Source organism: Branchiostoma lanceolatum, chromosome 5 (genome assembly GCF_035083965.1).
Source record: "Branchiostoma lanceolatum isolate klBraLanc5 chromosome 5, klBraLanc5.hap2, whole genome shotgun sequence".
Classification (NCBI taxonomy): Eukaryota; Metazoa; Chordata; class Leptocardii; order Amphioxiformes; family Branchiostomatidae; genus Branchiostoma; species Branchiostoma lanceolatum.
The window spans coordinates 25,590,477-25,617,810 of record NC_089726.1 but is presented as its reverse complement, the minus strand read 5'-3'; the positions used below and the strand labels follow the sequence as shown (position 1 = coordinate 25,617,810).

General features: G+C 39.5%; 1 protein-coding gene across 1 annotated transcript in view; it reads right to left on the bottom strand.

Moving 5' to 3' along the window:
* LOC136435853 (leucine-rich repeat-containing protein 15-like) overlaps nt 1-20,716 on the bottom strand; it is a 50,254-nt gene extending 29,538 nt beyond the window's left edge. The window contains exons 1-5 of the mRNA XM_066429569.1: nt 20,585-20,716; nt 10,166-10,277; nt 4,525-5,411; nt 3,927-4,013; nt 3,341-3,458 (exon numbers count right to left, since the gene is read on the bottom strand). Coding sequence (XP_066285666.1) covers nt 3,341-3,458; nt 3,927-4,013; nt 4,525-5,411; nt 10,166-10,268 — 1,195 coding nt within the window. The 5' untranslated portion in view covers nt 10,269-10,277; nt 20,585-20,716. The remainder of the gene's footprint in view (nt 1-3,340; nt 3,459-3,926; nt 4,014-4,524; nt 5,412-10,165; nt 10,278-20,584) is intronic.
* Nucleotides 20,717-27,334: the final 6,618 nt, after the last annotated feature.

The window sequence follows — 27,334 nt, the reverse complement described above, 5'->3', positions numbered from 1 at the left end:
ACAGTTACAAGATACCTGCCAGGGAAGGTGTTAAAACATGCGGCTGTGTCTTATCGACAACAGCTTGAAAAAGCAATAGGTTAGCAGTACTAAGAAACGTTGTATGTAAATCGTAGTATCGACTATATAACCAGCGACAAAAAATTGAATATATCGAGTTCAAATATAACAGGTTTCAGAAAAAATATTACTAAAAAGCTATGGACACCATTCATTGCCAGATGAACATGTGTGTGTAAATTGTACCATGGAGGTTATGCACGGAGACACGGACCTAGTACTAGTACCTATGTCGATAATAATTTGCCTGTGTCGTGTGACGTTAATCTTTCTTTTTATCAAAGTGATACGCACTGTAGTCCAGATTTATGTGACTTGAAAAAACACCCCAGTCTATACACAAAATGAATACAGAAAAACAAGATTGTTTGTGACCTTTTCCTTTGAAACACAACCCCAGACAGCACAATACACATCAACTAAAGACATTTTATAATGTCCTTGCATCAACTCGTAGATTTCAGAATCAGATAGACCATGGCCAGTTGTTCATTTATACCATCTACTAGATTATAAAACAAAGTCCAAACGTTTTGCTTTTCACATTGTTTTTTTTTCGTGTCGGGAAAATGTCATGACGTTACGTCATTTACCATTGGAACTACAATTGTATGATTTAGCCGTGGGTTTGAGACAAATTCTCTTATTTCAAAACAAAGAAAATCTATTTCTGCTAAACACTGAAATGAGGGGGGTAGTGTAGACGTGCCGCACAAGGCTAAATGTTACGTTATATAATTGTCTTACTCTACTGCCCCATTATTCATCATATTGAGTTCGATTATTTACATGGCCAAATATGGACGCCCAGTGAAGACTTGTTATATACAAGTAAAATAAGCCTTTCCATCGGAGTCGCCGCGGCTTGGGTTGCTTTTAAATTTGTTCTAGAATCAAAACATTTATCTCTGTAAAACTCAATAAACATTCGAACTGCAATGTAAAGCTTAATCGCCAGTACATCTTGTTTGTACTTAACGAAATCATATCACGCTGAATCGGGTCACCTATTTTTTTTTTAATTTAACGCTGGGCATTTGTGGCTTCTGTCTAAGAAAAACCATACCAGACAACACAATACACATCCAACCAAAGCAATGAACTGAACATTTTTGTTCACACCAGGAAAATGACTATTCTACAACTGTTTATTACAGATCAACTCGTAGATCTGGCGGCGTATCACGCGGCTCCCTGTTGGAAATGTCGGCACACACAAAACCCAGCCTCAATAGTCATAACAGTTATTTTGGATACCTTTATTGTCGACATAGGTGGATTTCAAAATGCAACGACATTCAACATATGGGGACGCCAATTATCCATTTTTTTCGGACGGACGATCTGCAACTGGTAGAAACGCTTCTATCTCGCTTATATCAGATGGCCCCTTTAATACGCTCATGAAAATTAGATCACGTTAATTCAAGCCATTTTGTTCAGCTTTCAACCAGTAGAACATAATTAGTCAGTAATGTACAGGCAATTATCACCTAGAACGCACGCAGGGCCGTTTATCAATTGCCATCCTTTTGTCATTCGTTTTCCACTACACGTCAAGTATAAGGATTCCGTAAATTCCCATGCACTTTCCAGGTCCAGGTGTGTAAGAAAAAATCTAGGACCGGACACGGCGATCCCTGAAATCCATGTACACAACCATTACACGGTGAATTTGACGGGTGTGTAAGGGCCCTGATTTTCCTTGAAATTCGAATTTTGGAGCAGTGTGTGTCTTACTAAATTCCGCCGAAATATGACTTCATAGTGGGCAAAACATATCGGGTGAGACATATTCTCGGTCCCCGACGCCTATTGATTTTGGCCCGGATTGGCGACGCACAATATTGCTGACCTTTGTAAGACACGACACCTCTGTGTATGAACATTTAGAATACTCTCGTTATTGATGAAAATTAAGATTCTTGTTTTCTTTTTATTTCCATGAATATCACAAACCTTAAATGGGTGCTGTTTGCCTGTGATCGCCGACGCTGTACATTCTGCTGCACTCTTGCAATTTCGATGCGGTCGTGAGCTCGGCGTTTTCACTCTTCAGTTGCCAGATCGAAAACGTTTTGTTTCTGTCTTCCTACCCCTTTTCACTTTACTCTCCCTCACCCTTTGCTGGTCAATCCCGAAACCCACCATCGCATGTGTCACCCCGACCAATCGAATCTGGAAATTCCTCCAGAATTGGTACATTCCTCCAGAAAAGCGGACATTCCTCGACTTTCAAGCGGACATTTCTCTAGGAAAGCGGACGGTCCTCCAGTTGTAAGCGGACATTCCTCTAGAAATGTGGACATTTCTCTGGGAAAGGGGACATTTCGCGGGCACCCCCACCGGCCTGTGGAATCGGCCGTTGACCCGACAAATCATTTCTAGTTCAGCTAAATCACATCATCTGGACTTCTGAGCAGTGCAGTGAGATGGCAAATACTATCAGCTCGGAAGGTAAGGATAGTTTTTGATTGAAAACTGAGGCACGTTGGAAATGAAAGTGACCGCGCGGCGGACGATCACTTCTGTACAAGGTTTTAATGGCGGCCTGTTGCATGCCCGACAAACAAAACAACGAGTTTTAGCCTGAATATCCGAGTGATTGTCAAAATATAAGGCTCCACTGACTAGCACATGTTTCTATGAGAAGATTTTGTCACAATTCTAGTCGTCGATATATGGTATTTCTTGTACAACGCGGCTACATGTCAGTATGCTTGTCGAGACACGGCTTCCGCCAGTATGCTTGTCGAGACAAGGCTCCCCTGTCCGGCCGCGTACATATGTGTGGCGGTGTTATCGGACATTTTGTGTACATCGCGGTCTTTTGACAAGAAATATCCGATAACTATGACTAACATCTTGGTATAAACTTCTCTCATAAACATGTGCTAGTCAGTGGAGCCTTGTATTTTGACAATCACTCGGATATTCAGGCTAAAACTCGCAAGTCCATTCTTATTATAACCATAAAACACACGTTATGTATACACGACAAACACTAAAACAATCATATCCATATGTCTAACAATATGCTAGGGCGGTGCCCTCCGCTCCTGGTGACCCCTGACCTGCACCGCCCGATGGCGCCGCCCGAAATACGCCACTTTCTCCCCCTACTATACTACTTTCGTGCACGTGATAGCATCCAATCTTATCGGACGCATGTCTGGAATGTTATACGTACACTGCATACGCTGCATCATCGTCGTTGAGGATTAGTTTTGTTTGATATGAAGCTATGATGTTAAAAAAAAGAATGACGTATGCTGCCTACCTTCAAATGTTCCTGCATAAATGTTAGTCAGAGCGTTCCCGTATAGGCCAAGGAAGACAAGGTTCCCAAGATTGTGAAATGAACCATCCTCAAGTCCCTCACTTGTAATATTGTTGCCCTGTTGTGGAGTTTCAACGTTTTATAAAATAGTTTTTTATAGCATTTACACTTCTTAGACGATACCAGTTTATTATGTATACGTATATGTACGTATATGTACGTTAGAATTGATTGACTATTATCAATAAACATTGACTGCTGGTATAACATTGGTTCTTCACAGTGCTAGTAATTGAGAGTGATATATGCTAATTCCAAGGCTACATGATCAGTTTTGTTACATCCTTTCAATGGTGTCAACAGTGCAATAAAGGCATCGTATTAATCATTACAAACTACGTTCACATGGAGTGACGTGTTACAGTTATCTAAACTAAAACCAGGAGTTATCAATCGTCTTGGAACAAAACAAACGGTGAACAAAATAGATTGTCGATATCTCTACCAATATTGACCAAACATGGTGTGCAATTTCATCCTACTGCAAGACGAAAAAGTCAAATAGGAGTTGATACATTCGACTTACGTATAACGTCAAATACGTCAGTGCTGTGAGCCTGGAAAAATCATCCCTCCTGACAGCTGTGAGTCGATTCACAGCGAGGAACAGCACCTAGATGAGTAAATAATGCGTTTGCCTCTAGACTATATTGCATGCTATATCTATACTGTATAATATTAAATTATATCTTCTTCTTTTGTCATCATTGAGATGTCTCATTGTTTCAAGAAGCTAGTAGTAGAGAGTTGTGTCTTTAATTTCAGCCAAGCACACCGGGTCACCTCTAAACTTCTCGATAAGTGCGTTGGGTCCACATACAGCATTTTTTTTTTACTTCAGACATAACCACTTCAAGAAGATTTCGGTGACTTATGGTTGTGTGACTCTGTAGATTATTACTCTGGAGTAATTTTATAACTTAAGAGTTACAGATGTAGAGTTCGAAAACCCCCAAAGCCTTTTATGCATGCCCTCACTCACATTGCCGTAACAAATCGACTCATATTTCAATTTGGGAAACTTACAGTCGAGAAGGATAAATAATCTTCTCAATATGATTGTATACGATTGTGAAGAAATTAATCCTCACGACACAAGTCATGTGGAAAATGTTGATACTCACCTCCAGACCTGTGTTGTCTGTTCTATCTTCAGGAGCTAGGCCGATAAAAGTTGATACTGAGATGCCCTGTAGCGTATTGTTCTGAAGATATAACGTATGCAGTTTTACTAGTTCCCGAAACAAGCCGTCCTCTATAAAACTAATGTTGTTTCTATCTAGGAGCAGTGCAGTAAGATGTATCAGTCCCGAGAACGCTGCCTGCCTGATTGTGGAGATGCCGTTGGATGCCAGGTCCAGAACCTCGAGCGTTGGGGCACCGTTGAAGGCCATATCTGGTAGGTTCTGTATCTTGTTGTTACTCAAAAAGAGCCTATTCAAGGAGTACATACCGATGAATGTTGCGTTGGTCAGCTTAAGGATGCGATTCGAATGAAGGTACAGGACACGTAATTTCTGGAGACGACCGAAGCTCCCATCTTCTATGGTTGAGATGTTATTAGAGGACAAATTGAGCTCCGTAAGCAACGGGATCCCGGTGAACGTACCGATCGAAATAGACGTGAGTTTGTTTTTCTGTAAGTCCAGTATCTCCAAACTACTTGGTGCAGAAACTCCTCCAAACGCTTCTATTGTTTTGATTATGTTACGATTTAGATACAGCCTCACAAGATGGCTCAGAAAATCGAAAGTAAAACTGGCTACATCAGTGATTTCATTCCCTCCAATCCGAAGAACTTGAATATTTTGCCGTAGAAAGAAATTATCCCTTTTAACTTCAGCGATGATGTTATCCTCCAGGTTCAGCTCCAGCAGGTTTGGAAGTGCAGGGCTATGATTTACTTTCGTCATCAGATTGTCATTCATCAGAAGAGTTTCTGTTAAGGCCGGTATGAGCGTAGCTTGTGGAATGCTCTTACGAGATCCGTGACTGCAGTCCATGGTTGTGCCTTGGATTGAATTCAATTCAGTTGCACGTTTAGTATCCAACATGGTAGACAATGTCTAAAGTACGAGTAGTTTGATAATCAGCTATACATAGTGTTGTACTGATCAGTGTCTGACAGTGAAGAAATCTATACAGGCAAAGCTCATAACGTTAACGACTCATGAAATCTATCATTAGGCTACACCAATAATTTTTTTATGGATGACGTCCGCGCACGCATTGATTTTGGCCTGTTCCCAGAAAAAAAAACCCAGGAAATTCCGCTTCCTGTAACTATGACAAAGAGTTAATACCCATACCAGCAGAGAAGACTGACGCATACCAAAGCATCAACCCAGTGTGTCAGGTAGGCTTACATTTGTTACCTACTCAAGCACATGTATTAATATGTAGAACAGCTCAGAATATATCATATAATTTTTTCCACCTTTAATGACGTCACTGCACCAAATCGGGTATTTAAGCATGCTTAATGAGATTCGTAAATGAAGCTTAAACATTGAAAGAAGATTAAGCAACATTTAAGCCACATTTAAGACGTATTAAATGCCACAACTATGAGTCCATCTTTACACTATCTTTACGAACTGCGTAACGTCAACTTTAAAATGTACATATCTTTACTTAATCTTTAATGTCGCTTAAGTATGCATTAGATATAATGTTCCATAGTATGCGCACAGCAAACATGCCAACAGATTTGAAAATGCGGTGGTGTCGTTTTGGCAAAAGTGAACAACAATTTAGTCGACAAATGTAACACATCACACTTTCAAAAACCTCAATGTACTACGGGTTATTTTTCAAGGTCTCCCTGGTGTATTTTGAAAGGTTTAAACGCAAGCACCTTTTCCCGCGATCCGTGTGCCTTCGATTACCGCTTGTTTTCAGGGAGACAAAATTCTTGCACGAACAGTTTCCGTTTTCTTATAAAAATTGCGCCCGCTCTGTTAAAGCCCTAAAACTGAGTCTTATATCCTAACGTAACATTCATTTTAATTTAACATTGCCAATTTGGTAAAGCGTGTGTGGTTTATCTAACTCGAGATAGAAACAAGCAACCACCAAATTGTGTACAAGTATCTCACAAAAGTTCCTCTGAACGCGCACAGCATGCATACCAACGCGTTTAAAAATGCGGCGGTGTCGTTTTGGCAAATGTGAACAACAATTTAGTCGACAAATGTAACACATCACACTTTCAAAAACCTCAGTATACTACGGGTTATTTCTCAAGGTCTCCCTGGTGTATTTTGAAAGGTTTAAACGCAAACACTTTTTCCCGCGAGCCGTGTGCCTTCGATCACCGCTTGTTTTCAGGGAGACAAACTTCTTGCACGAACAGTTCCCGTGTTCTTACAAATATTGCGCCCGCTCTGTAAGAACCCTAAGCCTAAGTCTTATATCCTAACGTAACATTCATTTTGTCTTAACATTGCCAATCTGGTAAAGCGTGTGTGGTATATTTAACTCGAGATAGGAACAAGCAACCATCGAATTGTGTACAAATATCGCACAAATGTTTCCCTGAACGCGCACAGCATGCATACCAACGGGTTTGAAAATGTGGCGGTGTCGTTTTGGCAAATGTCAACAACAATTTAGTCGACAAATGTAACACACCACACTTTAAAAAAAACCTCAGTATTATTTCTAAAGGTCTAGACAATCTTTCTGCTAATTCTGGTGTACTTTGAAAGGTTTAAACGCAAGCAATTTTCCCGCGAGCCGTGTGCACTCGCCGCTTGCAATAGTTTTCAGTTATAACATTTAAGCCCGCGTAATTATTACGTTAAATGACTTAAAGATTGCCAAAACGGAATACTAAAGCATGCTTTAAGAGTGCTTAAAGAGCCTGTTTTGTGCAGTGAAGAGTTCCCGTGTTCTAATAACCATTCTATCTGCTCTGTAATGAATACCCTAAACTAAAAGCTATCGAATTTCATGCAAAAAAGCGTCTCACTTGATTTCCCCTGCACCCAAACACAGGATATTCGTCTAAAGATTTTGAAATGCGGCGTTGTTTTGGCAAGTCTGAACAACATTTTAAAGTCGGCAATTGGATAATTTGAAAGTCCGTCTTTGTGTCTGCTTTACGCTGTTTTATTTTTCTAGATGATAGCAAAATGACAATTTCTGGCAAATTTGTTTTCAAGCCGATACGTGGACGATTACTGAAAAACATTTTACACCTTTTTTGGACTGTAGAAACATCCATTGTCCAATTGTCAAATGCCCAGGAAAACCGTCACCGAATAACAATAGATATAAAAAAGGCCATTGTTACAGTGTCTGCTAGCTATGCAAATCATGGTCACAAATACACACTACTCGCGAATTGAACCAAGCAAGACTCATGCCGGTATTCAAATTCCTTTTCCGTTGGAAATTCAAATTTTATTTCTCATTTGAAGGCCAAGCTTGGTAGTGTATGGACCTGTATGTTCTTGCTGCAGCTTTATCGTCTTACTCACTCGGGGACGGACAGTTCGACGGAACCCGAGTGCGCTTCGCCATGATTCTAAAACCAGACTGAGGAAAACTGCGCGATCAGTTGAAAATAGTCTTTAGTACAACTTCCTGAACCCAGCCAGCAATAAGGAATACCTCGGCGAGTGGACTCTAATGCTGCATGGATTTGGATGTGCCACTTCCCCCTTAGCGGCACTTAGAACTGTATATCAAGGAATAGTGGTGGTTTTGTCAACTCAGAAGGCAGACGGTGCCCAGGGACAGGCGAAAGTTAAGGCGAAAGAGCTGGCTGCTGGGATGGTATGCCCGAAGGAAACTACGTCATTGACCACCCCCTCCCACCCTTCTGAAGAGGGCTACGGCGCCTGAGACTTCTGAAGGGATGAGGGCTGAGTGATGAATGCAGATCTCAAGATAAAACAGAGGCGTGTTGAGTGGACCTGAAGATCTAGAAGCTGAAGACGGAGCTAAAATAGGGTTGACTCAGCAGCAGGCGTTGGAATAAAATACACAAATTGAAATGATACCTGAAATGATGCTGAACATTAAAGACCCAAGCACAGACACATGCATGCAGCATACACAACAGAATTAAAGGGAACTTAACTGAGCTTAGATAAAGTTTAAATATTGATTTTTACAACAGATTTACGACGACCAAAAATTTGGTTTTAAGCTGATTCTACTTGCTTAAATGAGTGCCACTACGTACGGTTTACGGAGGCTTAAATGCGGCGTATGTCTCTAGATTTTAGTAAAGATTACGATGCTTAATCGTATCGTAAAATTTACGATTTAAGCTAAGTTTACATTGCTTAAACAGTTGCTTATATGGTCCCACTAAGCACGTTTAAGCACATACCTAAAGATAGCGTAAATATAACATTAAAGCCCGCGTAAGTATTACGTAAAGTGACGTAATCAGTGCCAAAACGGAATCTTTAAGCATGCTTTAAGAGTGCTTAAAGAGCTGTTTTCGTCCAGTGGACATTTTTTCTCTCTCAAACTGTTTAAAGTTTGATTTGCCCGTGCTGACTAATTTGTAAGGTTCTAGGAACACAAGCTGTAAGAAAGATAATTCTGACTCAGTAAATTTATTACTCCTATTGTGTTATACTTCTATAGGTGTGCAAGAGCAGAGGAATTGAGGAGAGGACAAGAGGGAGAAGGAAGATGAAGAGGAGGAGACAGAATTAGATGACAACTAAGAGCAGTGTCTGGTGAGTCCATGTGTACCTTTGTACAATACATGTACAGTCACTCCTTGGACAATAGTGTTAAAGCTACATGCATTGCTTTGCCAGGGTGTTTTAATATCCAAAATAATATTTGTCAATATCTCTTTATTTTATTAACATCTAGCCTCTTGTGGACTAGTTGCATAGGTAGAAATGTTGTAATGCATTCGAAGAGTTAATCAGCAACTAGTTTTGCCTACAAAATCAATGGGATATGGAAAGAAACAGGACAGGACAACAACTGCTGTTTAACTTGAACTGATGTATTCAAATTATTGCTGTTTTCATGATGAAAAAAATAATTGTTAGTTGTTTCACTGTGTTTTCTCATTCATTTTGTGTCCTAACATGTATCGTTGACTATTATATTTTAAATCTAGGCACCTTGTTTTTTTGCCATTCTTTTTTTCGCGCTCTCGCATTAGATTTAGGCTCATCCATAAAAATTACTTGGTGTAGCCTTAGCTATTATTACATAGCCAGATGGCGTCGACCAATCAGAAGCCTCCATTTCATATGTGTTATGACGCCATAAACAGCCGTTCACCCGTTCCATTATGTAGAGGGGGAGGTTATCTTTTTGTTAACATTCGTATAATGTTTATTTGTTCACAAAATGTTAACTATCTTAGAATTAATCACATATTTTGTAAGCATATGACAAAATAGAATAAACCATTTTAATTCAAGACAAATTTAAACGGGCAAAAGAAAACAGTATTCACCCCTAACTGTAAGTGGAGCCGCACACAGCATTGACCAATCAGAAGGACACCCAGCAGGGAGGAATAATTATAAAAGTTATGACACCATATACACCTTGGGGCTGGGTATGAACCCTTAATCAATAGATTGGAAGCAAATGAATTAAATCATGCTCAAAATGCTTCCTATGAATCCGTTTAGATTATATCTATAGTAAAAATCATCAAAATACGAAGAAGACGGCCAACACCGACGAAATGTATACAAAGCACAGTCTATACAAATCAAGGCAACACGTATTGTAAAGAATATGTTAAGGGTTTTGTATTATACAAGGTACCTTCACAACGACATTGCCTTGCACAGAACTGGGCAGACACTATACTGATGACAGCCAGCACGTGCACACATCGCATCAAACAGGACGTCAGCCTTCCCGCCATCGCATCTAGCTGTCGACAAAATTAGATACACAAAAGAAATAAGTACTTGCTAGAAAAAACGGACAGGCTCGTGTTTTGGTGTGTATGTAATTTACTTTTTGGGAAAAAACAATTTGAGTGAACATTATATGTCATTATCTTGTACTGTTTATGTCAGGAAGTTATATTTTTGAGACGAGTCGAGACCTACTACATCAAATGCGCACCTTCTCTCTCCAAATATTGCACAACAAAACAACGATCGAATTTAATCTAAAACAAAATGGTCTGTAACACTGAAGGTGGTTTAAGTTGAAGAATGTTAAAATTGGAAAAGTCACTGGCAGTGATGACATCTCACTCAGAACCATCCGTGAGTTTGCCTTCGAACTGAGTCAACCGCTCACTGCACGAAATGGCCACGTATCCTGACGGATCCGACGTATCCGGAATCGGGCCACATGGCATTTCCGAGCGAATCCGGACAAATCCCAGTTCACTGATCGGATACCGAGGTGCCCGCAGATCCGACACATTCCGACGTCGTATTCCTCCGGATCCGTGATGCGCCTCGGATACCCGAAGATATTTGCGCGGATCCCTCGTTTTTTTTAAATATTTGGAATGTTCGGATTGTTTGTATGTCGGTAGTTGCTTCGGATCCTGACAAATAAATGAACACTACTACTGCACGGCATGATCTCAGATCCTGACGAATCCAGCAGATCCGGAATCGCACATCATAGCAGACACGGAAAGTTTCCGATCGAATCCGATGCACCTCAGATCCGACAATTCCGGCGCCGTATACGTCTGGATCCTTCATACGTTTCGGGTACAGATACGGAACGTTTCCGAGCAAATTCAGACAAATACCAGGTACAGCTCAGATCCGGCAATTCCGACGCCGTATACGTCTGGATCCGTGATGCGCCTCGGATACCTGAGAATATTTGCGCGGATCCTTCGTTTTCAGATATTTGTCAATATGGCAGAGATAATTGGATTGTTTGTTTGTCGGTAGTTGCTTCGGATCCTAACCAACAAATACACACTGCACGGCATGATCTCAGATCCTGAAAAATCCAGCGGATCCGCAATCGTGCATCATAGAAGATACGGAACGTTTCCGACTGGATCCGATGCACCTCAGATCCAAAATTTCCGACAAATCCTGACGTATCCGGAATACGGATTCGTGTCCAATCTCCCATAAGACACTGCGTGTCATGACGTCAGGCGCGAGAAACGGTTTTGTCGGTGAACAGCACGGAGACAAGAACGGCGTTTCATCACTCTCTGTGCTTAACGTGGCATCGTCAGAGTCTACCATGGTCGACCAGTGATTTTTAGTGACTTGAGAGTCGAAGGGGATTCGGTGTAAACTCAAACGCGCGGCATTGCGAAGTAGTCTTCTTCGTGCATGCAATATTCGTCGCCCCCTCCCCCTTGTAAAGTTGGTAGGGAGTCTATTTTTATCATTTAGAGGGACTGCCCTTTGGTAAGTACAAATTGGAAAATCCCTGTTTCTAACTATTTTGAACGTCAGTTATCCTCCTATTGTGGCTTGACATATCATCGCATTCGCATGACATTAAGAATTGTCCAGTCGACCTGCACTTCTACACCATTAGGATCTAGGAAATTTAAAGCTTTCAATTTGTTCGTTCTTGCCAATGGTCAACAGACATTTGTGTCTGGTTAACGTTTCAGATACAACATAGCAAGCGGTTGAGGGAAAGATAATTAAAGATATCCTGTAACGGAAGAGAATGTCGTAAGTATTTGTCCCACAAAGGTCCCACAGTTTGTGGATGGTGAGCTGGAACTTATGTGGAGGTAGAAGTGTGTTTCAGTGATTATTGCATTCAGTTATAGTTATACATGTTTGATAAATATCATGGACTTCGCGAAAGCGTTTGATTCCGTTTCCCACACTTTGCTAATCCACAAACTGCAGATGTTTGGTTTCGGTGGTAACCTCCTGGCGTGGTTTACCTCCTACCTAACCGATCGTCGTCAGCGTGTGGTAGTGGAAGGTTGCCAGTCCAAATGGCTCCCGGTGACATCAGGTGTTCCACAGGGCTCCATTCTTGGGCCCTTTCTCTTCCTTCTGTTTATCAATGACTTGCCCTGTGCAGCAACTCAATCTACTGTAGCACTCTTCGCTGACGACTCTAAATGTTTTAGGGAAGTCAGCAAGCTAAATGACTGTGTTAAGCTGCAAAATGACATCACTGCTATGTACAACTGGAGTCGTAGTTGGAAGATGACTTTTCATCCTTCCAAGTGTAAACTTATCCGTTTAACTCGCTCTAAGAGTCCTATTGTGTACTCTTATCACATGTCTGGTACTACAATAACATCTGTAGACAGTATGCCTGACCTGGGGGTCATTGTCCAGTCGGACCTTCAGTGGAACAGTCAAATCTTAAAGATGGTAGCCAGGGCCAATTCTATGACTGGTTTCATCAAAAGAACAATCGGGTTCAACTCTAGCACTGATGTACGCAAGGCACTGTACACCACACTGGTGAGAAGCATCTTAGAATACTGCTCACCTTTGTGGTCCCCTCAGTCCCGCAAACTCATGTCCCTTTGTAGAAGGGGTGCAACGGCGGGCGACTAAATTCATTCTAGGAGCCCACTCGAACACCCTGACCTACAAGGAACGTCTATCCACCCTTGGTCTGTTGCCTCTTACGCACAGGCGCGAAGTGTGCGACGTCATGGTGTTTATCAAGTCAAAACCAATTGTTCACAAGTATTTATCCTTCCCTTCCAGACCCTCCAGATATCTCAGATCTCACATGATTACCCCCATTAGAGTAAGGACATCAGCCTTCAGCTCTTCTTACATACCAAGGCTGGTCACCATCTGGAATCAGCTGAGTCCTGTCCTCCGAAATATTGGGGTTCAAGCCACTGAAAAGTCTAGCATCTTGTCATTCAAGCGATCGCTTGTGAGAGCCACGTTTGTGAGATTTGACACCCAGTTCAATATCGACGTCCCCTGCTCTTGGTCCACATCTTGTGGGTGTGCCTCATGCACTGCCTTAAGGCTACATTAGTATTATAATTAGCTTTTTACTCTGTATATAATGATATTTGATAATTTTGTATATAATCAATTTTGTGTATAATTGTTACCAAATTGTATATTCATGTCTACTGACTGTTGATGTCTAATGTTTATTGTTTGATTTGGTTTCGTATTGTTTTCTATTATCATTTCAGCTTTGGGAGGACAACTTGTAAAGGTGTTGATACACCTGTTTTGTCCTCCCTTCCACTTGTTTTTGCATGTGGTAAATTCAAATAAAGAAATAAAGAAATAAAGAAATATTTAAGTTATGAATGTAAGTTTTACGTATTCAATTAAACGATGCCAGATTCATTTCTTACAAATGTGATTATGTGATATGTTTAATATTTGTCATTGTTTCCCTTTATATATCTATATCCTATACAGCATCGGCAGATACTTCCTTCACAAATGCAACACATGTTGTGAGGACCTTAGCTTGGCTTGGAACAAAGCAATCAGCTGTCAGATGCTCAGAGTACCTCAGCCTCCTTCGGTAAGGCTTAAGTCCATCATCGGTACACTTCAATGTTAGCTGAGACAGGCATGGTGGATACCCATTGTCCCTTGTTTTTTGTTAGCTGCTGTGATGAAACGAAGCCCATCACAGCAAGGAGGTTATATAGTCTATATAACCTCCTTGATCACAGTTATGTCAAAATCATGTGACATGTTAGTTAAATACTAAGTATGTGAATTGATATTTATTCATCATTTGGTTTTATCATATAGGAACTGGTTCATCACAAGATGAACTCCAAGCTGAGTCCTGCTAGATACAGAAGAAATCAGCCTTGCCTGTACCTTACCAAGAGTGCATGGAAGAAGTGAACTTAGATGTAGTCAGAGAATGGGGAGAGGACGATTATACACATGTAGTTCCACGGCATATACTACTTACGTGTAAAATGTGGCGTGTCATCATGGGAGTTTTTCAGACAGTATAATGTTAGTTTGAAGTTTCTTTTTTCAACCTCTGTATTTGAAATTATTTGTATCTGATATCTTTTAGACGAAGAACTGGCCAAAAATAAGGCTTTCATTACTTAAGTAGAATATGTAGAACATGTAGACATTTTTGGTCCAAGTGCACTATACGGCAGTAAATATTACCAACATGATGTGATTGTTGTTAATTGTAATACATTTTATAACAATTGTGCTTACACAACCACAATTTACCGACATTAACCTTCATATGCAGAGGTGCTTTGAGCATGTGGATGTCCCTCGGCCTGTCTTAAACGAAATGGATTATTTAGCCACATAGAACTTCCGTATTGTATTTGATAGTTTTTGAAGTTAGAAATGCATATATGTTGAAATATGAAATAATGTAACATTCAGGCTTTCCCAAAACTTTCTGTCATTGAATAATAATGTTTTGGGTATCGTTAAATTAAGAATGCACGCGTATTTATGAATAATCAACCATTCTATCAAACTTTGTGTGTTTGATTTGTACATATTCGTGGCAAATACAAACATATATGTCCCAATATGTCAAAGATTGTAGAAAGTCTGTATGTTGGATCAGTCTGTATCCGTGGCAAATACATACTGTACGTATCTGTCAGGATCTTGGGCAATTTCGTGCAATGTACGGCCCCATATCCATCGCAAATTCCTATTTTTGTATTCGTCCGGATCTGAGGTTCCGGATCACAGTCCGCTTGTATCCGTCAGTATCCGCAATTTTCTTTTAAAAATATAGAAAACTTCCTGTACGTATCCGTCAGGATCTCTGGCATTTCCGTACAGTGTACGGCTCCGTATCCGTCGAAAATACCTCATTTTCGGATTCCTCCGGAAATATTCCCGATCCCGGTGCGGAAATTTTCGGATCCGTTAGGTTGGATTCGTCAGTATCCGTCAGTACAGTATCCGCCAAAAATACAGAAAAATCCATGTACGCATCCGTCAGGATCTGTGGCATTTCCGTACAGTGTACGGCTCCGTATTCGTCGAAAATACCTTACTTTCGGATTCTTCCGGAAATATTCCGTATACCGGTGCGGAAATAGTCGGATACCTTACACGAATCCGCCTGTATCCGTCAGTATCCGTCAGTATCCGACAAAAATACAGAAAAATACCGGTACGTATACGCCGGGAAACGAGGCCATTTCGTGCAGTGTAAAGAAGAAGATGACCATCAGTAAGTTGGATGTTTCAGCACAACGCATACACTATAGTGGCGTCGCGGTGGCGCATTAGCAGGGTGTTGGGCCCCAGTACCCAGAGGTACTGAGTTCGAATCCGGGGTTCCCTGATTTGTCCCGTTGACGTTGTGCCTTTAGGAAAGGCGCTTTCCACGACTTTCCTCACTTCACTCAGGTGTACATGAGTACCTAGCTTCGGTTAGGGACGTCCCTCGGATAGGACGTTAAATGGAGGTTCTGTGTTTGAGGAGAGCCACACCTCGAGCACGTTAAAGAACCCACCACACTTATCGAAAAGAGTAAGGGTCCTTCCCGCTGTGAGTGGTTCAAAACCTACAGTCCTATGACCGCACAAGGGGCAATTGTCGTATTGAGGTCACCTGCGCGCAGTCGCTACAGACCCTTGCGATCTAGCCCCGCCAAATGTGCGCTCCTCGCAATTCAGACCCTGGCTGCGAAGAGAGAGTATTTGGCCTACCCAATTATTTAAAAAAAATGATAATAATATAGTTGCTTGATTTTGTCCAATGGTTTAACCCTCAACAGTATACTTTTCCAGACTGATTATACCAAACACAGTTTTTTTTGGTTTGTTATTTCCACAATTCTTTTGAATAGAACTACATCATTTTCTGTTGTCGAATGATGAAAGAACTTCTGTGGCCACATTAATTATAAATAAACAATACAATCTGACTTTTTGCTTGCTTCTTTTTTCTGTCTTAGCAAGAAGAAAAATGAAAATACAGAATTTTCCCTTTTTTCTGTGTTTAATGTTTAGCAGTTCAAAATACTACTTCAAGCATTTAGCATATTTATTTAGAGAAAATATGCCTACATACGTTGTTGATGCCTAAAAACGAAATCTACTCCAATCCCTCATCTGTGAAATATCCCCACCAAAAAAAGGAATATCCTAAAATGCCGACATAAAGATTATGCGGTAGCTACACGCATACAAGACTGCAGGTTGTTTGCAATTGGTAATAATAGACAAGGAGCGAAATACGTCAAAGTTACCATAGAATACTTGAGAAGTCAGGATCCAAAAAGGAACATTTACATGATTAGTTCATACTACCAAGCTTACTCAAGCTGTATCAATTGAGAGGCAACGCGTTCGCATTATAATTGAGTTAAAGTGAACAGAATGCAAACATTTGGATGTTTTTACCCAAAACAAGCTAAAGAAAAGCAGTTTTTTTTTTTAAATGCCTGAATCCCAAAGTGGATATTAACGTCTAAGCATAGAGTTCCAAACCATGCCAAATTCTACTTTTCAGGTCATTTGGCCTAAATATGATGATGCAGGAGGCAAAAAATGAATATTTTAGCAATTTTTGCCCCAAATCTGCTAAGGCCACAGCAAATTAATTTTGTAATTGACATCAGCGCGCTTTGATTTTCACCTGATTTTGAAATTAAAAAAAAGAAGAAGAAATGTTTTACCCTTTAGTGTCAATATACCGAAAATGGGGCAGTTACATTGCAAAAACGTTCGAGATGCCGTAAAAGGCATTGGCACATGTAGGAATGGTGAGAAGATTGTACAAATGTGTTGCACAATTATTGGGTATGCAAGATTTCTTAAGATCATTCCTCGTTTTTAGAAAACTGGCGGCCAATAAAACTCCTTAATACAGAGTATAAGATCTTTGCCCTTTTATTTGCAAACAGACTGAAAAAAAGATTACACAAGTTCATCGAACATGACCAAACTGCTTATATTAAAGGAAGATTTATCGGGCAGAGCGTACGCCTGATACAAGACATTGTAGTCTACACAGAATTTAGAAACTTACCTGGAGCTATCATTTTTCTTGACTTTGCTAAAGCTTTTGATTCTATAAACAGAAAATTAATGTGGAAAGTGCTTAAAAAGTTTAATTTTGGTCCCCATTTCATTCACGCCATGCAATGTATGTGCATCGACATTAGTAGTAATATTATCAATCAAGGTTGGATGTCTGAATTCTTCCCCCTTAACAGAGGTATCCGACAGGGATGTCCAATATCTGCACTTCTCTTTATCCTAGCTGTAGAAGTTATGGCAGTGTACATTAGGGATACAGAGGACATAGCTGGAATGAAAGTCAAAACCAACTTTGATGATACTGTTGATATTAAAATATCACAGGTAGCCGATGACACCACTTTATTTGTGTCTGGCGTTACATATATGGAAAACGCCTTGATACATGCTGTATTCACACATTTTGTAGTGATTCCAGTCTAAATTTAAATGTTAAAAATGTGAAGGTTTATGGGTCGAGACTTATCTTGGCCTAAGCGCCCCATAAAATCCTTAGGCATCTATATGCATCTATTTCTTCAACTCTTCCCTCCACCATAAGAGTGTGAACTTCTTAATTGTGAGAAAAAGACAGAAAGGCTGAAAAACACATTGCAAGTCTGGAGATGTAGAAATCTAGCCTTGTATGGAAAAATCACTATCATTAAGTCATTAGCTCTTTCCCAAATAATACAGAATATGGCAATGATTGTTACCCCACCCAGGGTTATTACATCTATAAAAAGAGAAATTTTCATTTTTTGTTATGCAAAGGTAAAAAGGACAAAATTAAAATAGCTGTTATAAGCCAGCCCACTGAATTCAGTTGACTCAACATTTTAAACTTAGATTACCAGAAAATAATCAATTTCATCACGTTTGATATATAGGTTGATAGTGGATGACAAATATAGATGGAAAACACTCCCCCTCTTATATCTTAATTCTTTTGGTCCCAATATTCTAATATTACAAATGAACTTTAAAAATGAAGGCAATGGCCCAAACTTCAATCTTATTTCCCAAATTTAAAAAACAAGTCAAATTATCCTATCACAAAGTTGATAAAAGAGATAACATCAGGCCCCAGTATTTAAAAGAACAGATAGTATGGTGTAATAAAAATATAAGATCACAGGTTAATACCTTGTTTAATACCTTTCGATATTACGGGGCTTTCCTATTTAGCCTTTGAGATCACATCGATGACGTCACAATTACGTCATATAACGTCATAACGTCACTAAATTTACAGGAATTATCAAACTTTACGTGAACATCACTCCCTGCAAATTTGGTGAGGATACATTATACCGTTTGGAAGTTATGAGGAATTTCTTTCAAATTACGTAAGGCCACAGCAAGTAATTTCTATGGATGACATCAGCGCGCTCATTAATTTTCGCCTGATTTCGAAATAAAAAACAAGAAATTTCATTGCCCTCCGACGGTGCTCAACATGCAAAAAATTGGCAAATATGTCGTAAACGTTGACAGTCTAAGGTGTTTCATTGCATATGAATACCCAGTGTAGTTCCTGCCCATGATGGTACAAAAAGCTCTTTTCTGCATTTGTTGTAGTTAGTCTATTGAGGTGTATACACATCTACAAGGACATGTTTACATTAAATCAAGGAGGTTTTATATTATATATGAAACCTCATTGGTTGAATACAGGAATAAAAGACCTGTTGGTCATGATATCATATTTCGTTGCCTCAATTCTTGTTTAATAAGTCTTATGATCTCAAAATTTGAAAATATAGGAATCTTGTTTTTTTTGGCCCGCCTTGTTTTTTTTTCGCCCTATCTCATTAATTTTGGAGTCTGCGGAGGATGTCATCCATAAAATTTACTTGCTGTGGCCTAATAAACAATGCGAAATTATCTGGGGTCCGTTTAGAGTACACTTTAGAGTATAACTTCCGCAAAACTCGGCCAATCTCGGTAAAAAATTTCTCAGGAGCTGTAAGACATGTATATGAACAAACTCATGAGAGGATTTTTTTCTCCGACTAAAAATTTTGATATGGCACACATTAAAACACGCCTGGGGTCCAAGCGGACCCCATACGGTCGGATGAGGGTTAACAATGTGTAATCCTATATGCTTTTCTTGAATGAAGTGAAGTAATAACAAACCCGATAACAGGGTTAGATGAAGTAACTTATGCGGATTAAGTTTACCATTGTTTATCTGTCTGTCTGTGGAAGACATAATAAAAATACGGGGGATTTTTAAGGCACGGAAATGCAGGCTGACATGACAGTCAAGACAGCAATGCACCTTTCTCACGCAGCAGACATGATAGTATTAAGACGAGGCCAATGAGACAAACAAACTAAAATCTAGTTCCCCCCCAAATCACACTAAGTTTCGAATTACGATATCCAATTATGAATATCATAACTAGTGTAAAGCACATAAAAGATGCAGCAATTTAGAGCCAAACTGACCGATCCCATTAGCATGTAATCATTGGCTGAACTGGTAATTGAAGTTAACGGTTAGGATTAGTCTAATGTATGCGACAATGGCCTTGTTTTCATTCTAAAGTGTCCACCGCGTGAGAAAGGTGTAAAGCGGAGAAATTTCAGTTAAGACGAAGTCAGCCGGGCCAGCATTATTTAGTCACAATCAGTCTGCCGCATGAATAAAACAAACAAACAAAGACTCTGGAGACTCCAGTGGCCATTGTACGGGAAACCTTTCTCTGTGTTATAAATGATAATTTCAATGTTGACATCGGTGTTAGTTACCGTTTAATGGAATACATTCCCCAGGACCCAACAGATTGTGGTCATACCACAGAGGGACATACAACCAAACATGTATACTTGTTTCTATTTTGTGTATAGCTTAAGTTTTTCTTGATATAATGGAAGTGTGATACTAATTTGCATAATTATTGGGCGCTTATGTATTTGGAATTATGAATTTGGAATGAATTTAATTCGAAATTTCTTCCGAAAGAACAACTGGGGTCCGTGCAGACCCCATATAAAAATAAGTTATAAAGATTCCATAAATACATTTAAACTAAATAATCTTCAGCCTAGGGGGTGCTAAATCTGTAAATAATTATTATAAATAGAGTAACCGTGCACATAAACGGGAGTTCTGTAGATTTTTTTTTAAAATGCGGGTTCTACCGATCTTATACATACATTCTGACAATGAGAAATAATCATTTACATAAACCTTTTCAAATTATCCTTCTAATATTGAAGATTATTTTTATCAGGTTAGTAGAACATAGGGTATTTAATATTCTTTTACACAACCAGTAAATCTCACCTGCTGACGTTTCGACGTCTGTCAGACACCTTCTTCAGAGCTTCTGACTTGAGTACTGTTTCTCGCCGCTATAAGTAGCCGAAGTAGGTGGCGCTTTTGCGTCGAGAACACAATCCCAAATGTGCTGTGCCCAACACATGTTAAAGGCTCTTTCTGAAAACTTGCGTGGCACCCGCCAATGTTACTTCGGGGTCTAATTGGGTTAGCTGGCATGACCTCCCAGGAGGCCAGGGGTCAGCGTATTGTTATGTAATGAGTGGATACATTATGCTCATGACCGAGGTGCACTAATTATGCTAATGAGCAAGATGGTGACCCATGTCTCCAAGACAATACTTAGCCATAAACTCACCTGTTGTGAAACCTGGTTAACTTTTTTCTCATATTTGTAGCTCTGATGATGGTCTAGCTTTGATATTAATACTGTTTATATGTATGAAATTCTTATACAAAAACTGTATGAAAATATCATAACCCTTGTAAATTATTATTACTGAATACAGATAAAGATTGAAATATTTTTTTGGCTCTCATCTTTCTATTGGTGTCTAGCATCATAGGGTTACTTAAAGGAGAAGGAACTATAATGAAGTGAGATTAAATGCATATCATTGTGTTCTTGTGCTGTACAGGTACAAGCTAGGCACACACATCTGACAAAATCGTCCTGAAAATGCAGATAAAGTTTTAACATGTAATTGTATATTGTTTACTACTACTGTCTGGTCTAAATAAAGTATAAAGAACTGTCTGGTCTTTTGGATGATAAAGCAGGCAAGAATGCCCCACAAATGATGCTTTTTACAAATAGTACTTCCGGTACAAATGGTTGCAATCAAGAAAGTCCCCAGTAAAAGCATTCAAATTAGGCCCGAATACTGTACTATTTAAAAAAAAAATTATAACCTGGACAACAACATGGTTATGTCTTTGGTAATAGAGAACAAGATAGAAACCTGGAAAACTGGTCACGTTCCGAACTTATGTTTTATTCTCTCCTATCCTGTTTTCTTTTATCCAGGAAGATGTAGTAATAGGCTTATTCTTGTAATGTTATAAGTACGTTTTTGCCAGTCGAAAACCAGACTAAATAAACAGACTTGTTTTCTGTTTTTGACGGACTCATAACTGTCGAATGTCGAATGAGTGTGGAATCGTTCTTCATATGTTATAATGTTAATGCAAAAATAAGCTTTGGACGTTTTCATCTAAACACGGGTAGAGTTAACTTAGAGTATGTGTGTGTATTCACGTCCACATTCACAACTGTATGTTAATATCTTTTTGCGAAAAAACATTACTGCAATGGTTAGAGTCCATTCAAAGTCACCGCAAGGGTTGATATTTACATAATTCAGAAATATTATCAATTTATTGTAATCATTTGAGTAAGAGATTTGATACTTTTGAAATATTTTCAATGTGATTTCAACTTTAGAAATATTTTTTAAGTTTTCTAAAACTTTACCTTTTCATGATGTAGAATATGATATTTACAATAGTTTCAAAAAATGGTAGCGGCATTCTACTATTATTAACCAATTTATATATTTCTTACATTTTTTACCATCATTTGTAACATCTGTACATGGGAGCCGATTGATAGACGCGGTCTCCTCCTTACAAAACGACCTAGACTATCTGACCACATGGACAAACAACCGACAAATGAAACTACATCCTTAGAAGTGCATGCAAGTGATGCAAGTGATGCATGTGTCGTTCTCCAAAGTCTACGTCCCACGAACACATTTCTAAAGAGCTGGCGAACCACTGGCGGAGGTTAACCCTCATCCGACCGTATGGGGTCCGTTTGGACCCCAAGCGTGTTTTAATGTGTGCCATATCAACATTTTTCGTTGGAGAAAAAAATCCTTCCATGAGTTTGTCCATGTACATATCTTACAACTCCTGAGAAATTTTTACCGGGATTGGCCGATTTTTGCGGAAGTTATACTCTAAAGTGTGAGTGTTGTCCGCAGGGGTCCAAACGGACCCCAGATGATTTCGCATTGTTTATTACGTAATTAGAAAGAAATTCCTCATAACTTCCAAACGGTACAATGTATCCTCACCAAATTTGCAGGGAGTGACGTTCGTGTAAAGTTTTATAATTTCGGTAAATTTTGTGACGTTATGACGTAATATTACGTAATTATGACGTCATCGATGTGATTTTATAGGCTAAATAGGGAAGTCCCATAATATTGAAAGGTATTAAACATAATAGAGAGTATTATTGATTTTAAGGTATGCCAAGGCATACAATGTCAATGGCGACTACGTTGACGTCAAAATGACGTCATGGAATGACGTCATGTGTCGTTAGCGATCCCTGGGATTGGCCATCTTGGATCGGCAATTTTGAAATTTTTTAATTACATTTTTTTCATTTATGACCCCAAATCACAAAAGAAAGAGACTGGAAACTTAATCCGAATGTTTCTGGTTAAGAAAATACCAAGTAGTGACGAATTTTGAAGGCAAAAAGCCTGTTTATACCTAAAATAAACATATTGTCCGCCATCTTGGATTTAGCGATTACGTAATCAAATTAGCATAAATTATGAATGATAAATCATGAAAGTTACATCTCAATACATATGATGTTATACATGTTGGAAAACTAATGTGGTTGAGCAAGAAAACCTGAGAAATATCATTGTTTTTACAAAATTAGTGACTTTTTGTATAAAATGCCTGTCAGAAACCCGTTGCCATGGTAACAGGAAAAATGATAAACTTAAACTATTATCATGGAATTGTTGCCAACTAAATTTTAGGAAAAGTCGCCAAGTATGGTAGTCTTACCATACGTCATTTGGCAGTTATACGATGTCAAAGTTGGCGCGGGCACTTTTAGCCCCCCAAGTCTAGATAGGGTTAAAGGAAAATAAGGGTTCTCCTCATTTTCTGCATAAATTATGATAATGAGCATTAATCATCAACACCAAAACTTGTCAAAATATTCTCCATAGATTATTGTAACAGGATATGCACAATAACTGCAATAAGATCCAACAGAAATATATCTAGGGGGCAAAGCAAAATGGGGTCCGTTTGGACCCCATACGGCCAGATTCGTCGCAAAAATGTGTCGGTCGGATGAGGGTTAAAGCTGTGGAACTACTTGCTTGCACATCCAAGCGGATCTCGGGTGGGAACTACATGTCAACCACGTGGTAAAACAGGGCAAAATGAAACTGTACCTACTCAAGCCACTTCGATGTTTCGACCTCTACCAAGAGGAATTACTGACGTGCTACAAGACCCTTGTGCGTCCAGCATTGGAATACGCCACCCCCGTATGGCATGCTGGACTAACAACAGCACAACGTGCCAGAATCGAAACCCTCCAGAGAAGAGCCTGTCGGATCATACTTGGCCCTGCATACACATCTTACAGGGAAATGCTCTACTGAGATAAGACTTGACCAAGCCTGGTTAAGACCCGAAGTAGAGTGAACGGTAGGGTGGATACAAACCACCATATCTCTAGTGCCGTAAGGCCAATAAGTTTGAAATTTGGAGGAAACTTTGCCTTTGTATTACTCCTTCCAACTATGAATGAGATATTGGAAATAGACTACTGGTATTTTTATAATTCATAAATATATGATCGATATCATTTTTACAATAATTGGCCTAGCAAGGTTGCTGCGAAGATCCTGGAGTATAGATTTTTTACAGGATGCAGTGATAGTCAGTTACTACAAGGATCTCTTTCCGGAAATTTAGAATACTGCTTAGGTTTAGAGAAACATTAATAATCATGTTGTTTTGGATCATTTTTGGGGCCATAAAATGATTCAAAACAACATAATTATTTCTTGAATAACCATAAATTCATCTGCCAGTATCTAGATATTGTAAGATGAAATCAATTTTTCGGAAAGACTTTGAAACAAAATAGCTCCTTAGGCCTTGTTAACGCCCAATTACAACTTTGTATGCCATAGCTACGAACTTGGGTGAAGCTTTTAAGTATAAACACTGCGCGAAAGTGGTTTATTTCTGGACAAGTCCGATATTGACACATCACTGGGCATGTCACATATTCGGACCGTTTCCAAGTACTCAAATCGATACCTAACATATTCGGAAATATTTTGATTCAAGATATTTTTCCAAGCAAATCCGGAAAAATACAACATTTTATTTTTCCGGATACTGTTTAGGGTCGTATCGTAACTCCTGATATGTGTTTCTGTATGTATACGGAGATACCCATTGTTACGATACTCCGGCAATCCATGATGTATTCTGACTCTGTCGTGACAGGTCAGATACCCGTGAATATATTGACTCCGAAAATATTGTTACACATTTGAATAATATTTCCGGACAAATCCAAAGTTTGACACATCACTGGGCATGTCAAATATACAGACCATTTGCAAGTACTTTTTTCGACCCCTAACATATTCGGAAATATTTTGAGTCAAGAAATGTTTCCTAGCAAATCCGGATAAATATGACTTTTCCGAATTCTTTGGATACATGTATACGGAGACATCTGTTGTTAAGCGTGAAAGGGGTCTATTTCCGAACAAATCATGAGTTTGACACATTATTGGACATGCCAAGTAGCAGGAGCGTTTCCGGACATTTTGTCGATACATAAAATTTACGGAAATATTTTGAATCAGGAATTGTTTGATTGCGTATGCAGAAAAATACGACTTATGGTATTTGCGGATACTGTACATGGGCGTTTGTAACTCCGGATACGTGTTCTTTATACATACGGAGATATCTGTTGTTAAGATACTTCAGCAATCCATGCTGTGTCATGACTATGTCAAAACATGCTACATATCCGAGACTATATTGACTCCGAAAAAGTTGCTATCTTTGTTAAAGCAAAGCAAGTACTCCTAATTCTTCCAAATACGTGTTATGTGCGTTTTTGTAGTCCATGTATGCGTTTTACGTACTCTACTTCCGAAGTATACGCAACTTTTTGTTGTTCACTGGGATAAAGGGGAAGTTTCCAGGCAAATCTGAAGGTTACGCATGCCGCGTAATCGGACCGTTTCCAAATAGGAATGTCAACACAGCATATCGGGATATATTCCGATTCAGGAATTGTTTATTTGCGTGTCCAGGAAATATCTGAAATCCGTATGCGTAGCATATATTCTGAAGGCGAACTCCGAAATTTAACAGAATCAATTGTCCGGAAATAAGTCGGAAATGACAATCAATAGCAGAAGGGCGTTGTGGGATTGCTTGTGTATCCGGACTTATTTTCATCATAGATACTCCACAGCAGAGGTGGATTGTTGGCCACTTAGATTTCCGGACGTGTTCGTGCGTATCACGATCAAGATACGGTTGGTACAATAATCTCTTATGCCTCTAGGAGGAGCTTTTTTTGCTCTATGCACATCAATCAAATCAATCAGCAAATACACAATTTTTGGTTTTTGGTAGTTCCTAAAATCTTAGAAAATATTACAAGAGTGTATTATGCTAAACTTGAAAATTGAAATACAACATATACCTGCTGCAATATTGGAATATTGCTACTGCATGATGTGAACTCATTGGTAATGCTTGTATACGTGTCTACACGCATGTAGCCTGCCCTGGAAATATACAACGGCACCATTCCAGCACAGTTCTGTGTTAATACCGGCTTGCCTGTCTTGAAGATTGAATATTGTGCCACTGAGAAACGCTCTGGTATGTGCACATCCGGGCCACCAGATGGACCCTAGCATGCCTGATTTCTGATTGGTCCGTTTGTATAGTAGTGTATGTCTACCACGCATGCCTGGAATGTGAGCGCGGAACTTAACGGTTAGAGGTGTTAAAGGAAACCGGGGTGTGCCGATGGTCGGTATCTGACGGAGCTCAAGTCCTCTTATTCTCGATATGATCTGACGGATTACAACGTAAGATTCTTATTTTCTGAACTGGGATGGCGAGAAGTGGCCTGCATGAACTCGGGAGTCGGGACCCAAGTGCATGGAGCGAGGACGGGGTCAGGGTGCAGTGACCTAAGACGATGGACAAACATGGACAAGCCGAGAACACGGTAACTTCGAATTCCATTTATCCACTGTTTGGTGACGTGTTAAACTAATACCTACATCAAAAATTAGTTATTTCTCCCTAGTGTGTCAATTTGAAGCTAGGAGAGTTTCACAGACATCGTTTTTAAGGTCCAAGTTTTGTGTAACACAACAGGCCACCCACAGGCTTCGAATTCCTGTCTGCCCGTCAGGGGAGATCTTTGATAGACTATTTATATTATCTCGTTAATATAGTCATAAAGGTTGACCTCCTTGCTATAGTCAAACCTTTTGAAAGACAACGGCTGAGGGTGGAAATGCCATGGGAAATACATGATCGGAACATATGAACACACCAAGAGCGCGGCCAATTTACGTACGGACGGTACAGGACTACCTGCACCAAACTTGGAATACGTTCTTATAGAATGCACCAATACACATCTGTTGAAACAGGAAAATGTTTGTACGCCTTCACAACAAATACTAGTAATTTAGCAGCACTGCAACCTGATTGAAACCATACTCCTACATAACGGCCACAGTTCTTTACCGGAATATAACCACGGAAGGCTGCAATCTACCTAATCACATTATGCTTTGTTTGAAAAGTTACCTCAAAGATTGCTATATTTTTGTGTTAAGTAAAGTCAAGGAGGTTATATAACGTCTTTGGTAAAGTGTATGGGCCTAGGAATTAAAAAAAAAATCATAAGAAAATACTGGGCCA